This window comes from Somniosus microcephalus, chromosome 7 (assembly GCF_052327205.1).
Source record: "Somniosus microcephalus isolate GS21.2 chromosome 7, FLI_Smic_1.0, whole genome shotgun sequence".
NCBI classification, from domain to species: Eukaryota; Metazoa; Chordata; class Chondrichthyes; order Squaliformes; family Somniosidae; genus Somniosus; species Somniosus microcephalus.
This window is the reverse complement of record NC_140993.1, coordinates 254749152-254765029: the sequence shown is the minus strand read 5'-3', so window position 1 is coordinate 254765029 and position 15878 is coordinate 254749152. Positions and strand designations below refer to the sequence as shown.

At 48.8% G+C, this 15878-nt stretch overlaps 1 protein-coding gene across 2 annotated transcripts in view; it reads left to right on the top strand.

Annotated features, from left to right (window-relative positions):
* Positions 1-15878, top strand: part of nfatc1 (nuclear factor of activated T cells 1) — a 327855-nt gene that overhangs the window by 221309 nt on the left and 90668 nt on the right. Inside the window, exon 10 of one of the 2 annotated variants that reach the window (XM_085993628.1) lies at positions 4690-4835. The exons of the other annotated variant lie outside the window; for it this stretch is intronic. Within the exon in view, the coding sequence (XP_085849754.1) occupies positions 4690-4835 (146 nt within the window). The remainder of the gene's footprint in view (positions 1-4689; positions 4836-15878) is intronic. 2 annotated transcript variants of the gene reach the window in all.

Sequence of the window (15878 nt, the reverse complement as noted above, 5' to 3'; positions counted from 1 at the left end):
GAACGTCCACTCCAACAATCTCCAGTGCTGCATCCTCTGCACTCCTCAGATAAGACATGGTTTGTGGAGGCCCTCCTCCTGTTCTCTCCCTCTCCCTCTTATTGTGGGCTATCTTTTCCTGCAAGCAGGGAAAGAAGAGAAGGTTCAGTGAGAGTGATGGTATGAGTGTAAGGAGCGGAATGGTATAGAGCTTTACACTGAAAATTTGATGAGTGGGTTGGCAATACCAAGTTTCCTCCTTTTGTGTTGTTAGTTGCTGTCATTGCATAACGATGAGGCTCAGTGTGAGAGCTGCATGGTAAGATGGCGACCTGATAATGTAGATAGATTTAGAGGGATGGATGAAGGTACAAAGGATGTTGAGCTGTGTAGCGTTGTGTAGGAGTAGGGGTGGCAATGTAGAGTGGTGCGAATGTGATGAGACGCACAGCAGCATCAAGGAAATTGTGGCTTAATGCTCACTTTTCCTGATCTTACTAGATCATTGAACCTCTTGCAGCACTGCAACCAGGTGCGAACTACCACTGACAGCCCCGTAACCTCCTGCGATATCTGCAGCCACGCTGCCTTTGTCTGCTGGGGAAGCCTCTTCCTGCCATCCGCAGGGAAGAGAACTTCCCTACGTGCTCCCACTCCCTCCACAAGATGATGGAGGGACTCATCTGTGAAGTGAGGTGCTGATTGTTGGTGCTGCGAGCTCATAGTGCAGCGACTCAAACACTGACAGCACTGAATGCCATCAATTTGCAACTGACAGTAACTGGGGCCATGGCCCCTTTAAATAAACCGGCAATAATCACATCATCCGGTGACGTCACCAGACCCGCACTCTTTAATAGGGCCAGGAAACGCGCAGGGCGGGCCTAACAAGGCCCATTAGGGCAAGATTTGATTTATCGACGGGATCCACGAAGCAGCAGGGTCGCTTCCCGCCGCTGACCTCTCCCGCCTTGGAGCCGCCCAGGCAGGTGAAATTGCAGCCATCGTGTCACTAACTTCAATAACTATCCCTCCATATTTTCCCTGCAAGTACCTCAGAACGTGTGAAAACATTGGCAAATCTGGACCCCTAAATCTCTACAGTAAAATACTACATACTGATATCTACACGATAGGTCCTAATGCTGGTAGCCTCTCTTTAACATGAAACTATTTCTAGCCCCAGCTGTAGGTGCAAAGACCAGGGGGGTGAAATTCGGGTAACGCCCCATTTGGGGACGGTAGCGCCGGAGCGCTACACAGCCGCTCCGCGTAGCGCTGATGCATTTCAACGCCCCTCCCCATCCGTTAAAGGGGAGGGACGCTGCAAGCTCTGCAGGGCCTCCGATGGCCAACACTAGCCCACCAGGGCGGCGTGGTGCCGTGGCTGCAGCCCGGCACTGAGACGCGGTGCTGGCTGCGCGATGGCGGCCACAGTCCACGGCAAGGGCCGACCAAAAATAAATAAAATGGCGACGCCGGTCGCGGCCACACCTCCCTTTAATTACCGCCCTGCGAGCGGAGGTTGGCCTGGTTCACGACCCGCGAGGCTGGCGCTGACACCGCCCATGTCAGCCTCGCGGGGCACAGCCGAATTTCTGCCGCAGGGCGGTAAGGGGTCGCGGCAGGGCGCTAAGGGGAGGCGTATTAGCGCCTCTGCCGGGCGATAAGCCCTTGTGCCTCCCGGAGGCGCTAACAGCAGGCGCAAAGGAGCTGAATTTTACGGCCCAGGTATCTGCCTCTCAAAGCTTCTCTAATCAGATTCCCTCCTCAGGAGCTTCTACAGCCACTACCTTCCATCATTGCTTTCTTGGGATAGTTTATTTCTACCTCTTCCTGCGCTGTGGCAGATTTCCTGCCTTGGTCTTACTTCCCATGGTGTCCTCAAAAATACTTTCTTGATCCTTCCAAATCCCCCCACTGCCCCTTGTAGGTTCCTGACCTAAATATTCTCACCAATTGTTTTCCTAAATAAGCTTTACTGCTATGACTTCCCACTCTTCCTTCTTTATTACTTTCTGATTGCGACTGCCATGTCAGTTCACTTTTCATAATTTAAATAGTTTACTCAGGTGTGTAATCCTTTGTCATGTGATCTGATTTATGTACTGCCTGTTTATTGAAAACTTCAGTTTGTAAATGACCGTGCTTCACCATCAGAGGAACTCCCTTGTTTCATATTTCTGCCATGCATGGTAACATCGTGTAGCTAGTTACGCTCGTTACCTATGGAGAATCCATTTTAGTTGACAAAGTGGATGTTTATTCATTTGGCGATAAGCTGCAGTTTTCTTGGTTTAAAACTGGATGATTGAATCTGTTCCGTAAACTTATATAAAGGCATTAAGCATTAACTGATTATATTACATCTGAGTTATTGTATTCCAAGCTACATTTTATGCTTAAATATGTGTCTACATTAATATGTAATTTTTGTAATCACCACTGTAAAACTGGATTTCTTCTAACTTGCAGTGTTGTTCTGCAATACACAGACATGGTTGGACATTATTTGAAATGGTTTATTAATCCTCTGGGACATTCGATAGGTGCAGAGAAGATGTTTCCACTTGTGGGGCAGAACAAAACTAGGGGCCATAAATATAAGATAGTCACCAATAAATCCAACAGGGAATTCAGGAGAAACCTCTTTACCCAGAGAGTGGTTAGACTGTGGAACTCGCTACCACAAGGAATAGTTGAGCTGAATAGCATAGATGCGTTTAAGGGGAAGCTAGATAAACAAGGAATAGAAGGTTATGCTGATAGGGTTAGATGAAGAGGGGTGGGAGGAGGCTCATGTGGAGCATAAACACCGGCATGGGCCAGTTGGGCCGAATGGCCTGTTTCTGCGCCATACATTCTATGCTATTTTAGTGCATAACCATCAAGCACTAGCTGGCTACAGTGATAGTAGCAGTATCAGAAAGCATTGTATCCCTGTTGCACTTCAGATCACTATTGAACAACCTACTGCGAGGATATCGAAGCATGTGGATGATTGGTGGGGTCAAGATCGGGCTTGTCATTGACGTGTCCCATGGTAAAATGCCTAGAGTCTGGGCTCACTCATGAAGAATGGCCACTCATGCAACATACCAGAATGTTGCCAGTTTCTGTGAAATTGTACATCAGCCTGAGCACGTTGAGTTACTAGTTTCTAGAGAAGGTGGGGAGCATCTTTTTTAAAGCAATACATTTTTTTCAGAGCTGTGCAATGCCTAACAGCTTGCTGGAGTTTGTGTATCTGATTGAAGTATTGAAATAAAGAAAGCTATTTTGAAATTCAAAATGCTAATGCAAGGCAGAGATTTTCAGTCATCTTTGTAAAGTACTACCTTTATATTTTTTGGGAGAAAAAAGCTACTCTAACTAATCTATCACAAAGCTTTCAAGGTTAAATACTTTAAAATAGTTTACATTATACATTCTGTGAGAATAAGAAATGTGATTATATGATCTCATTGGCCCGTGATTTAATGCTCAGCATTATGTGTCCCAGCAGTGCAGTCAATCTTATCCATAATGTGATACATGAACTTCCTCAGAGTATGGTAATGAAACTTATTATAGATTTTATGAAGCTGAAATGTATTTTAAATGTCTCCATCCTGAATTAGTAAACCATTTCAAATAATGGCTGAACATGCCTTTATATTGCTGAGTGGGACTGAAGAAATTCAGTTTCAGAGTGGCAGTTCTAAAATATAAATATGTGTATCTCTGAGTGTGTCAGAATTATTCAATATAATTGGGGGCTGAATATTTTCCTAGTAATAAAAAAAACTTTTTGTAAATTTTCATTAATTTAACTGCCATCGTTATCCTAAATTGTGCTGGATTTCCACAACAAAGCATATTACTGTAAATGGTCACAGTTTTTCAGGTCTTCCTCATGACTGAAATAAAAATCAACATTACACTGTTCAATTGATAATTTATTTTTGTTAATTATAGTTGTGACCTTTAATTACAAAAAAGGTATGTTTTGAATGAGGACCAAAGATTGGAACCTCACTTTGCTGTTGAAGCCCTTGTGCATGCTTTCATGACCACCAAACTTGATTGGTTCAGTGCCCTCTCTATTAATCTCCAATCATCCACCATCCATAAACTCCAACTTAGCCAAAACACTGCCACACAAATCTAGGCCTACACTATGGCCGCAATTTTGTCAGCGGTGTCGGGTTGGGTGCGGGACAGCTGGTTTCTGGCTTCCAGTCCCGCCCCTAGCTGCATCCGCTCCACAGACGTGATTTTCCCTTGATTGACCTTGTTAAGCCCGCCCCGCAGGTTTGCCGGCCAATTAACAGGAAGCGGGTCTGATGACGTCATTTGATGACGCATCATCTGCCGGTTTCCTTAAAGGGACCATGCACAATTTTATTTTGACAGTTGATTTCTCAGTGTTTGACAGCATTGAGATGCTGAAAACTGACAATTAGTGCACAAAGGTGAACCCTTGCATCCAGGCTCTCCAATGACTCCCTCCATATGCTGGAATAGATGGCAGCTGCAGGTGAGGTGACAGAAGCAATCTGTCACTGGTGAGAGAGGTTCTCCCAGTGAGGTGGCACTGGACATATAGTTGGATTTAAGAACTGGTAAGCTAAAGAAATATGTAAATGTTTAAAAAATGCAGTAACCAACATTTTCTTTGCTTTGAAACTCACCATGTGCAACATTGGATCCTTCACACCACTTCTGCAGCTGTCATCATTCCACAAACATTACACCAGACTCACAACACGCCACACTTACCTGGCGTGGTGTCCGGACGTTGGGAAACCCGACCCAGAAGTGGGAAAATCCCAAAACAGGCTGAAAACTACTGGCAAGTACCTGTTAATAGGCAGGTAATTACCTTTAATCCATTTCCCACCGCTAGGTGTCGAGTCCATTCGCAAATCGGGGACCCAACGCTTGGGAAAGCTGTTTGGAGGCGAGTTGACGGCGGGATCGGAACCCGCCGTCAAGCAAATCGAACTTAACCTCTGACCCGCCTCCAAACCTGCCCTCTGCGCGCCGGAAAAATCGCAGCCTATGTCTTACTCACCCATCACCGCTGACCTCACTGACCTACATTCACTCTCCGACTCCCAGTGCATTCAATTTAAATTCCTCGCCTATATTTACATCACGCCATGACCTCACCCCAACCTAGCTCTGCAATCTCCTCAAACCCTATACCCATACTCGAACACTCTCCATTCCTCTGACTCCAATCTTTGTGCATCCCCCCCCATCCTTTACCACATTATTGGTGGCAGAGCTACCAGCCACCAAAGTCTTACTTTCTGGAATTGCCTCCCCAAACCTCTCCACCTCTCTTTCCTCCTTTTAAAAACCTTCTCAAACTACATGTCTTTGACCAAGATTTCAGTAAACCTCGCCCTTCCTGGCATAGCATCCATTTTCCTTGCATCTAGCTGTGAAGCACCTTGGAATGGTTTCCAGGTTAAAGGATCTTTACAAATGTAAGATGTATCTTTATTTAATTATGCTAAAATTATCCATTTTATGTAATCTGTGCCAAATTTCACCACTGTCATCAATGCACTACATCACTGTTGATTAAATGTATCATATGACCGTATTAAATGTATGTACTTGTTTCATCTACTCCCTGCCTCCAGAGTGAAGCACTCAGTTGTCACAGGGTGCTCTGTCTCGCAACCTGGCAAGGATCAGTAGAACTGATCTCAGGGTTTGGTTGGAGTAATGAGTTAGGTCTCTACTGGTTCAAATCAACATTGATCAATTCCCAAACACAGTGCAAAATAAGTGAAGTTCGTCTGAGGTTAGGGTTGATGCACATTGTTGGGATGAAGCAGAGCTTTCCTCTGCATCTAACTGTGCTGCGCCTATCTTGAGAGTGCTTGAAACTGACACAGGCTCCCTGAAATAAAAATTATTCCCTTCACCATGATGAGTACAAAACACTTTAAAAAGAAACACAATTGTGTCAGGTACAGGTAAAAGACTGGAAGCCCCAAAGATCGAGAGAAGAGCTAATCTGTTACGTTAATCAGGCTGTTGCAAGACTGCAATAATACACATTTTCTACCAATCAAGTGCATATTATCAGAATGATATTTTAAAGCTGTGGTCCTGGTTATTTGCTATTTTTGTGACCTGACTGTAATAACAAGCCGGTTTGGCTGCTATACACTTCAAATGCTCATGTACAAATTGGTGACTATCTAAGTCTGCAAAGAACATCAACTGAAGTATTTAGAAAAACATATCCAATCCTTAAGAATAACTTTCAGAATAACTCAGCTTCTGAAGCTGTGCCGTGTGTGTGGTCTGTGGAGTCCTTGAATACCCTCCATTGAATACCACCTTTGCTGGGGCAGCTTTAAACAGTCGAAGCCCAAGGCTCCCATGGGTGCAGTTTAGGATATTCATGTAAAAGCTGTCATCTGTGCACCCACAGCTTCCGAGACCACCCATCAAATCCCATCCTGCTGTGCAACAGACCATAATGTCTAAGAACTATTTTAAAAAACAACTATGAAAACTAAAATGTCACCCAAGGTGTCGAGGGAAAATAAACTTGCCACAAATTATTAAACGTGCTTAAATACTTCAGATGTTAAAATTGCTATGTTTTTTTTAAATGTTATTGACTGCAATTGACATTTAAATATTTCCCCCACTTGTCAAAAATAATTGAAACAAGATCATTTTAGTCTTCTGAACTGGCGATATCCTATCATAATTTAATCCTTCATACATCTAACTAAGATGTTCAAACACACAATCCACTGAAGTGGGCTACCAGATTGACAGAGTGGAATATGAGTAAAAAGAAAGACTTTCATTTATATAGCGCCTTTCACAACCTCAGGACGTCCCAAAGCGTTTTACAGCCAATGAAGTACTTTTGAAGTGTAGTCACTGTTGTAATGTAGAAAACGCAGCAGCCAATTTGCGCACAGCAGTAGTACATCAATGAATTTAGGAAGCATTTTAATTTGGTAATTTGCTCATCTCCTCTACCCCCCCCCCCTCCCCCTCCACCCTCCACATTGGCCTCAATCCAGAGGGTGGGTCAGTCTGGCAATCGGACCCTGCCAAAGATATAAGAACATAAGAAATAGGAGCAGGAGTAGGCCATTTGGCCCTTCGAGCCTGCTCCGCCATTCAATAAGATCATGGCTGATCTTCGACCTCAACTCCACCTTCCTGCACTATCCCCATATCCCTTGATTCCCTTAGTATCCAAAAATCTAGCAATCTCAGCCTTGACTATACTCAACGACTGAGCCTCCACAGCCCTCTGGGGTAGAGAATGCCAACGATTCACAACCCTTTGAGTGAAGAAATTTCCCCTCATCTCAGACATCAACAATAGCCCTCTTTGCTTGGTCTGAAAGGCAGATATGTAAGCAATAAGGGGAGGGATCACTCTTAATACAGTCCTTTCACCTGCCCCCTCTGCCTTGCCCCCCCCCCCCCCCCGCCGAGATCGTGGCTGAATTGGTATAATTTTGGCTCCCCTCCCCCAAGACATTAGGTTTTGAACTCGGCTGTAAAAATTAAGGGGTACATATTCTTCTAAGTGTTAAATTTCCTGAAAAAATAGATGTGAGTGAACAGCAATACTGGTAGAAAATGGTTATGATCTTTTATCTATTATTACAGCTACTGTAAATCTTCCTCATGGCCTAAAATGGGTTTGTAAAGGACTGTGAAGCCCTTGTTAAAGGCCAAACATGATAAAGTTGTGCAGTTTGTGTGGAGGGGAATAGAGATTAAAAGTGTATTCCGAGCTCCCATTCAAAGTGGGGGTTAGGCATATGAAGGGTGATACCATCTCTTTAATTAACTCTACAGTCATCCATCGAGGGTGGGCACCTCCGTGGATGCAGCACCTGAACCCTTCGTGCAGGAGTCATGGCACCAGTGAAGCCATATCTCAGGGATGTTCATGCATCATGCAGGCTCCAGGCTCCATCATCTCCTTCGCCTTGGACAGCCTTTAATCGCCACAGGGGCCTCCTACAGTCTGCTCTCTCTCACAGATCAATGGGCATAGTGTGCACGCATGGGATTGGCAACGGCTCAATGGGAGGGGCAAAGGTTGCTCTCTCTCTCTCTCTCTCACGAGGATAGCACGCCTGCTTGTCTGCCACGTCCTCAACTGATGCATGCCATGGTGCCAGGAAGTGAGCAGGGCCAGACGTTTCCAGCACTGCGAGATAATTCAGCCTGCTGCTGGCCAGTCTCGGTTCCGAGCTCCCAGAGGTTGCCGATGACGACCATCTCCGGAGCCCTCATCGCAGCCACGGCAGGCTCCCACCTCCCCTCCTGCAGCCATTGTGGCAAGCACGAGGATAACTATTCGAGCACATAAGGCAGGCACATGGGGCTGCCGTCAGAGTGTACCACCCATAGTTTGTGGGCGGGTTGTAGAACTGTCGCTAACTCTGCTGATGGCAACCAAAACGGTGTTCGGGTCCTTAAACCAGCGGTGGACCCCGATTTGCATATTGATATTAGGCTCCCACCAGTTTCGGGCAGGAGCGCTGGCCACCTATTTTGAGGCCCGCGTGAAGATTGCATTAGGCAGGCCTTTAGCGGGATATAAGCGCTAATTTTCTTCCCCCACATTTTCCTTTCGCTACCACTCCATTCGTGCGGAAAATCGGGGCCGCAGCGAGCCAAAAATCACTCCCATAATTTAGCAGCTGCCCCAACACACAAAAAGGTCTCAATCACTCCAATCTGACAGAAACAAAATTGGTAGGACTTCCGGAAACATAGAAAAATAGGAGCAGGAGTAGGCCATTCGACCCTTCGAGCCTGCTCCGCCATTCAATATGATCATGGCTGATCCTCTATCTCAATACCATATTCCCGCTCTCTCCCCATACCCCTTGATGCCGTTTGTGTCTAGAAATCTATCTATCTCCTTCTTAAATATATTCAGTGACTTGGCCTCCACAGCCTTCCGTGGTAGAGAATTCCACAGGTTCACCACCCTCTGAGTGAAGAAATTTCTCCTCATCTCAGTCCTAAATGTCCCACCCTGTATCCTGAGACTGTGACTCCTCATTCTAGACCCCCCAGCTAGAGGAAACATCCTCCCTGCATCCAGCCTGTCTAGTCCTGTCAGAATTTTATACGTTTCAATGAGATCCCCTCTCATTCTTCTAAACTCTAGTGAATACAGGCCTAGTCGACCCAATCTCTCCTCATACGGCAGTCCTGCCATCCCAGTAATCAGTCTGGTGAATCTTCGTTGCACTCCCTCTATTGCAAGTATATCCTTTCTTAGGTAAGGAGACCCAAACTGCACACAGTACTCCAGGTGTGGTCGCAACAAGGCCTTGTATAACTGTAGTAAGACATCCTTGCTCCTGTACTCAAATCCTCTTGCAATGAAGACCAACCTAACTGCTTGCTGAACCTGCATGTTTGCTTTCAGTGACTGGTATACAAGGACACCCTTTGTGCAGCAACATTTCCTAAATATATTGGGCCGTATTTTCCGACCAGAGGCTTCCCGTGTGCAGAGGCCTCCGATCTGGAAAAAATCTACGCACTTATCTGAGGGCTCCCGAGGTCCGGACACTTCCACTCCTGGGCCTCTCCAACTCGAAATGTGCAGGGCCCACATATCCCAGGGGTGCATGCGGTTCACAAGCGTCCCTGGGATTGTGTGGGCCATGGGGAGCCAATCAAAGAAGGGAAGATAGACCTGTCAAATATATGAATGGAGATCACCCCCAAAACACTTTAAAACATTAAAAAAAAAAATTTTTAAATCACATTTTTAAAATTAGTTGAAAATACAATAAATTATATATTTTAAACAAAAAATAAATTTTTTGAAAAAAAAATTACGTTTTTTACAGGGCTAAAAATAAATGTATCTTTTTTTCAAGTATTTTTTAAATGATAAATGAGTGAAAAAATTTTTTTTTTTACTTTTTTCAAATCTTATGCTGGTAAAAGCAGACCTTACGCTTGCTTTTACCAGGCGTAAGATTTCTAAGGGTTTTCTGCGGGCGGAGGTTCTCCAGGAAGCGAAACTATCCGCCCGCAGAGGCCCTTCTCCAGGGCAGGCGTCCGATCTGTCAAGACCATTCTTAACAGATCGGAAATGCCGGTTGATATACCTATCAATTCGTCCAATGAAAAGCGACGAGTTAAGAAAGTAACTATAGGTTTTTATTGACTAAATAACAGAGCTCACCCTCGTGGGTGATCGGATCCAAGAAGGAGGAATACCAGCCAGTCGACCACCTTTATACCCGGGCAGGTAGGTGGAGCCATGGGCGGAGTCGGCAGTGGTCAGCCCAGGTATAGCAGCGTGACAAGAGGCGACCTCGTACAGTGATACAACAATGTGAACAGTGATAACTATAGGGAAACGATCTAACAGTGATAACTATAGTGTAACGATAGTAAACGGTAAAAGTGGTTTACCACATTCACCCCTTGTTTAGATTTGAGTCCGGCGGGGTGAAGTGTACTACCAGTTCTGGTATGTCAGTCTGTCCGGAGGCCTCGTAAGCCTGTCTGATCGTCGCAGCGGCGGTGTTGCGTTCTCCGGTGTTAATGCTGGCGTCTGCGAGGTAGGCGAAGGCTCTTGGGGTTCCGGCGTACCGTCTACCTGAGCTGGAATTGGGGGGGTGGTGGGGGGGGGTAGCGGTGGTGTCTCCGGAGTGCCCGAGGGTGCGAGGTCTCGTAAGGAGACTGTGTCCTCCCGCCCGTCTGGGTATGCCACGTAGGCGTACTGGGGGTTGGCGTGCAGGAGGTTCACCCTCTCGACCAGGGGGTCCATTTTATGGGCCCTCACGTGCTTTCGCAGCAAGACAGGCCCCGGAGAGGTCAGCCAGTTTGGTAGCGTGGTTCCCGTAGTCGACTTCCTGGGGAAAACAAACATTCGTTCATGGGGGGTGGCGTTAATGGCAGTGCAAAGTAGTGACCGGGTGGAATGCAGCGCCGCCGGGAGGACCTCCTGCCAGCGAGAGGTTGGGAGGCCCTTTGACTTTAAGGCTAAGAGGACGGCCTTCCATACCGTCGCGTTCTCTCTTTCCACCTGGCCGTTCCCTCGGGGGTTGTAGCTGGTGGTCCTGCTAGTGGCGATGCCTCTCGCTAGTAGGAACTGACGGAGTTCCTCGCTCATGAAGGAGGCGCCCCGGTCACTATGTATATAGTTTGGGAACCCGAACAAGGCAAAGAGGTCGTTCAGGCATTTAACGACCGTGGTGCTGGTCATGTCTGGGCAGGGGAAGGCAAAGGGGAAACGGGAGTACTCATCAACAATGTTGAGGAAGTACACATTACGGTCAGAGGACGGGAGGGGCCCCTTAAAATCGATGCTCAAGCGCTCGAAGGGGCGGGTGGCCTTGATCAGGCTTGCTCTGTCCGGCCTAAAGAAGTGCGGTTTGCACTCGGCACAGGTCTGGCAGTTCCTGGTCATGGTCCTGACCTCCTCGATGGAGTAGGTCAGGTTGCGGGCCTTAATGAAGTGGTAAAGCCTGGTGACCCCGGGGTGGCAGAGGTCGTTGTGGAGGGTCTGAAGTCTATCAATTTGCGCGTTGGCGCATGTAATTCGCGATAGAGCGTCAGGGGGTTCGTTCAGCTTACCAGGCCGGTACAAGATATCATAATCGTAGGTGGATAGCTCGATTCTCCACCTCAAGATCTTGTCGTTCTTGATTTTACCCCTCAGCTTGTTATTAAACATAAAAGCGACCGAACGCTGGTCGGTGAGGAGGGTAAATCGCTTGCCTGCGAGGTAATGCCTCCAGCGGCGTACCGCCTCCACAATCGCCTGGGCCTCCTTCTCGACCGAAGAGTGTCGGATCTCAGGGCCCTGTAGGGTCCTTGAGAAGAAGGCCACCGGTCTCCCCTCCTGGTTGAGGGTAGCGGCTAGGGCGAAGTCGGATGCATCGCTCTCCACTTGGAAGGGGATGGACTCATCCACTGCGTGCATAGTGGCCTTAGCAATGTCTCCCCTGATGAGGGAGAAGGCCGCGCGCGCTTCTTCCGTAAGGGGGAAGGAGGTGGACTTCATGAGGGGTCTGGCTTTGTCCGCATAATTCGGCACCCATTGGGCATAGTAGGCGAAGAGCCCCAGGGTTCTCTTCAGTGCCTTTGGACAGTGGGGAAGTGGTAGCTCCATGAGGGGACGCATTCTTTCGGGATCGGGGCCGATGATTCCGTTCTCTACTACGCAGCCGAGGATGGCAAGGCGCGAGGTGTTAAACACACATTTCTCCTTATTGTAGGTGAGGTTCAGCCGTTGGGCCGTACGGAGGAATCTTTCCAGATTAGCGTCATGGTCTTGCCGGTCGCGGCCGCAGATGGTGACGTTATCTAGATAGGGGAACGTGGCTTGCAGCCCGTTCTGGTCAACCATCCGGTCCATCTCCCTTTGGAAGACCGAAACCCCGTTGGTGATGCCGAAGGGGACCCTAAGGAAGTGGTAGAGGCGGCCATTCGCCTCGAAGGCGGTATACTGGCGGTCCTCGGGGCGGATAGGGAGTTGGTGGTAGGCCGACTTAAGGTCGATGGTAGAGAATACCCGGTATTGAGCAATCTGATTGACCATATCAGATATGCGGGGAAGGGGGTATGCGTCCAGCTGGGTGTACCGGTTTATGGTTTGGCTGTAGTCGATGACCAGGCGGTTTTTATTGCCGGTCTTAACGACTACAACCTGGGCACGCCAGGGGCTGCTGCTCCCCTCGATGATGCCCTCCTTCAGGAGACGCTGCACCTCAGAGCTAATGAAAGCTCTGTCCCCGGCGCTGTACCGCCTGCTCTTGGTAGCGACGGGTTTGCAGTCGGGGGTGAGGTTAGCGAACAGGGAAGGTGGCGGGACCTTGAGGGTGGATAGGCCGCAGGTGTTACGCGGTGGGCGATTTAAAGGCTGCTGGTTGTCGACTGTGAGCGGGGGGAGGGGTCCACCGTATGCTAGAGTGACGCTTTGGAGGTGGGATTGAAAATCCAGCCCTAGTAGGACGGCAGCGCATAGCTGGGGCAGGACGAGGAGTTTAAAGTTTTTATACTCCGTGCCCTTAACCGACAGGGTCACAACACAGTAGCCGCTGATGTCTGTGGCGTGGGACCTTGATGCCATCGAGATCCGGTTGCACGTTGGCTGGACAGTGAGGGAGTAGTGGCTCACCGTGTCTGGATGTATGAAGCTCTCCGTGCTTCCGCTGTCGAACAGGCAGGTCGTGGCGTGGCCGTCTACTTTGATGTCCATCATTGACTTGGACAGCTGATGCGGGCGAGCTTGGTCTAGTGTGACGGAGGCTAGTGTGTGGCTGAGCGGGTCGCTGTAGTCTGTAGGTGAAGCGGTCGTCAGGTCTGGAGGTAAGGTGGCGGTCGAGCGTGGTGGGTAAAATGGAGGCGCCCATGAGGTGGGGCAAAATGGCGGAGAAGATGGCTGCCCCCACAACCCACATGAGGCACTGCTGGCGTCGGTTGTCTGGATCAAAGATGGCCGCCCCCATTGCTCATCTGTGGCCTTGATAAAAGATGGCCGCCCCCACAGTTCGCATGAGGCACTGCTGGCCTCTGCTGCTCTCCCTCTGCAGGCCTTTGCGAAGTGGCCTTTCTTCAGGCAGCTGGAGCACGTCGTGTTTTTGGCTGGGCAGCGCGACCTCGGGTGTTTCGCCTGCCCACAGAAGAAGCAGCCGGCGGCCCGGTCGCGGGGGTCCGAAGTCGCAGCCGGTACCGGGGGTGGCGGTCCCGATCGGGTCCGGGACGCCGACGCTGAGGTAGGTCCCGGGGGCGGCGCTACGAGGAGTATTGCGGTCGGGGTCGGGCCCGAGTCCCAGAGTCGCGAACTGTACCTGGAATACACCTCGAGGTCCCGCTGGGTCACTTCTAGGGAGTAGGCCAAGGCTGCAGCTGTGTTCAGGTCGAGGTCCTTTGATTCCAGCAGTCTCTGCCGTGAGTAGTCGGACCGAAGGCCTTTCACGAAGGCATCGCGGATGTTATCTTCAGTGTTTTCTGCAGCCGATACTGCTTTAAAGTCACAGTCCCTGCCGAGTGTTCGTAGCGCCCGTAAAAATTCAGCTACAGACTCTCCTGGCTGTTGCAGGCGGGATCTTAGGAGGTGTCTGGCATACATGGAATTTACCGGGCTCCGGTACTGCTGTTTCAGTAGGTTGATAGCGGCCTCGTAAGTAGTAATGTCCTGGATGAGTGCGTATACTTTAGGGCTCGCTTGGGCGGTCAGAACTCTTAGTTTGGATCTCTGAGGGACGCCGGATTCTTCCAGGTAGGATTCGAAGCAGCACAGCCAGTGTTTGAAGTCGAGGGCTGCGTTTGTTGCTTGTGGGTTTAGATCCAGGTACGGTGGTTTGAGGGCTCGCAGCCAAGCCGGCTGCTGTGGCTGTTGTAGCTGGGCGTCTGGCTGGTCGTTTGGCTGCTCCGTTGACTGGTTGTTTGGCTGCTCAAGTGACGACATTTTAAAATTTAGTCAATAAAATTGATATACCTATCAATTCGTCCAATGAAAAGCGACGAGTTAAGAAAGTAACTATAGGTTTTTATTGACTAAATAACAGAGCCCACCCTCGTGGGTGATCGGATCCAAGAAGGAGGAATACCAGCCAGTCGACCACCTTTATACCCGGGCAGGTAGGTGGAGCCATGGGCGGAGTCGGCAGTGGTCAGCCCAGGTATAGCAGCGTGACAAGAGGCGACCTCGTACAGTGATACAACAATGTGAACAGTGATAACTATAGGGAAACGATCTAACAGTGATAACTATAGTGTAACGATAGTAAACGGTAAAAGTGGTTTACCACACCGGTTTTCAGCGCATGCGCTTCACATGGCTGAACCCAGCATTTCTGATGTCCCAACGGGAGTGTACACAGCGTTTACACGCCCATAGGGATCGGAATATCCGGCCCATTATGTGGAACGCAATGTAGTATGTCCAGTGTACAAAACATTTTATTAAGGAAAATAATCTGATTTTCCAAAGATTTGCATTGGTGAGCTCATTGTTTTGCATTCTTATGCAAAGCACACTTAGCCATGCTATATGGTTTTTTGAACCCACATGATTTTCAAGCCTATCCCAAAGAAAATAACTGATGTCAATACTTTGAAAGTCATACAAACCCATAGCCTTCCCACTTGCTTGGCCTAAGAGGTAGGTTTTAAGCAGCTTCTTAAAGGAGGAGAGATCGTCGTTGTACGTGTCTTCACGCTTTTCCCTTTGGGGAACTGTATGAAGTGGTGGAAGGATTTCTGGCCCCGATTAACGCTCCTTCCGTGACCGTAACCATCTCCGTGCCAGCCATTAGGGCGGTTAGTCCTATGGCGGGAGGGTTTTACGGGCCCCCACAACCCATACGAGGGGGGGGCCACCCACACCCACGGACGCAAGTATCCCGCTGGATGTCAACCCAGAATTTAGAGCCGGAACTCTGACTCCACTTGCCGGGACTGTCTGGAGCGGGGTTTGAAGCCTTACGCCTTCTGGCCCAGCGACGGGGATGCTACCATTACGCCAAAGGCCCACTCCCGGTGGAGAGGTTTAGGGAGAGGATTCCAGAGCTTAGGACCTTGGCAGCTGAAAGCATGGCCGTCAATGGTGGAGCGATTAAAATCGGGGATGCACAAGAGGCCAGAATTGGAGGAGCACAGATCTTTCGGTAGGTTGTAAGGCTGGAGGAGGTTTCAGAGATAGGGAGGGGCGAGACCATTAAGGGATTTAAAAACAAAGATGGGAATTTTAAAATCGAGGCATTGCTTAACTGGGAGACAATGTAGGTCAGCGAGCACGGGGGTGAACAGGACTTGGTGTGAGTTAGGACACGGGCAGCAGAGTTTTGGAGGGCCTCATATTTACGGAGGGTAGAACGTGGGAGGCCGGCCAGGAGTGCGTTGGAATAGTCAAGTCTAGA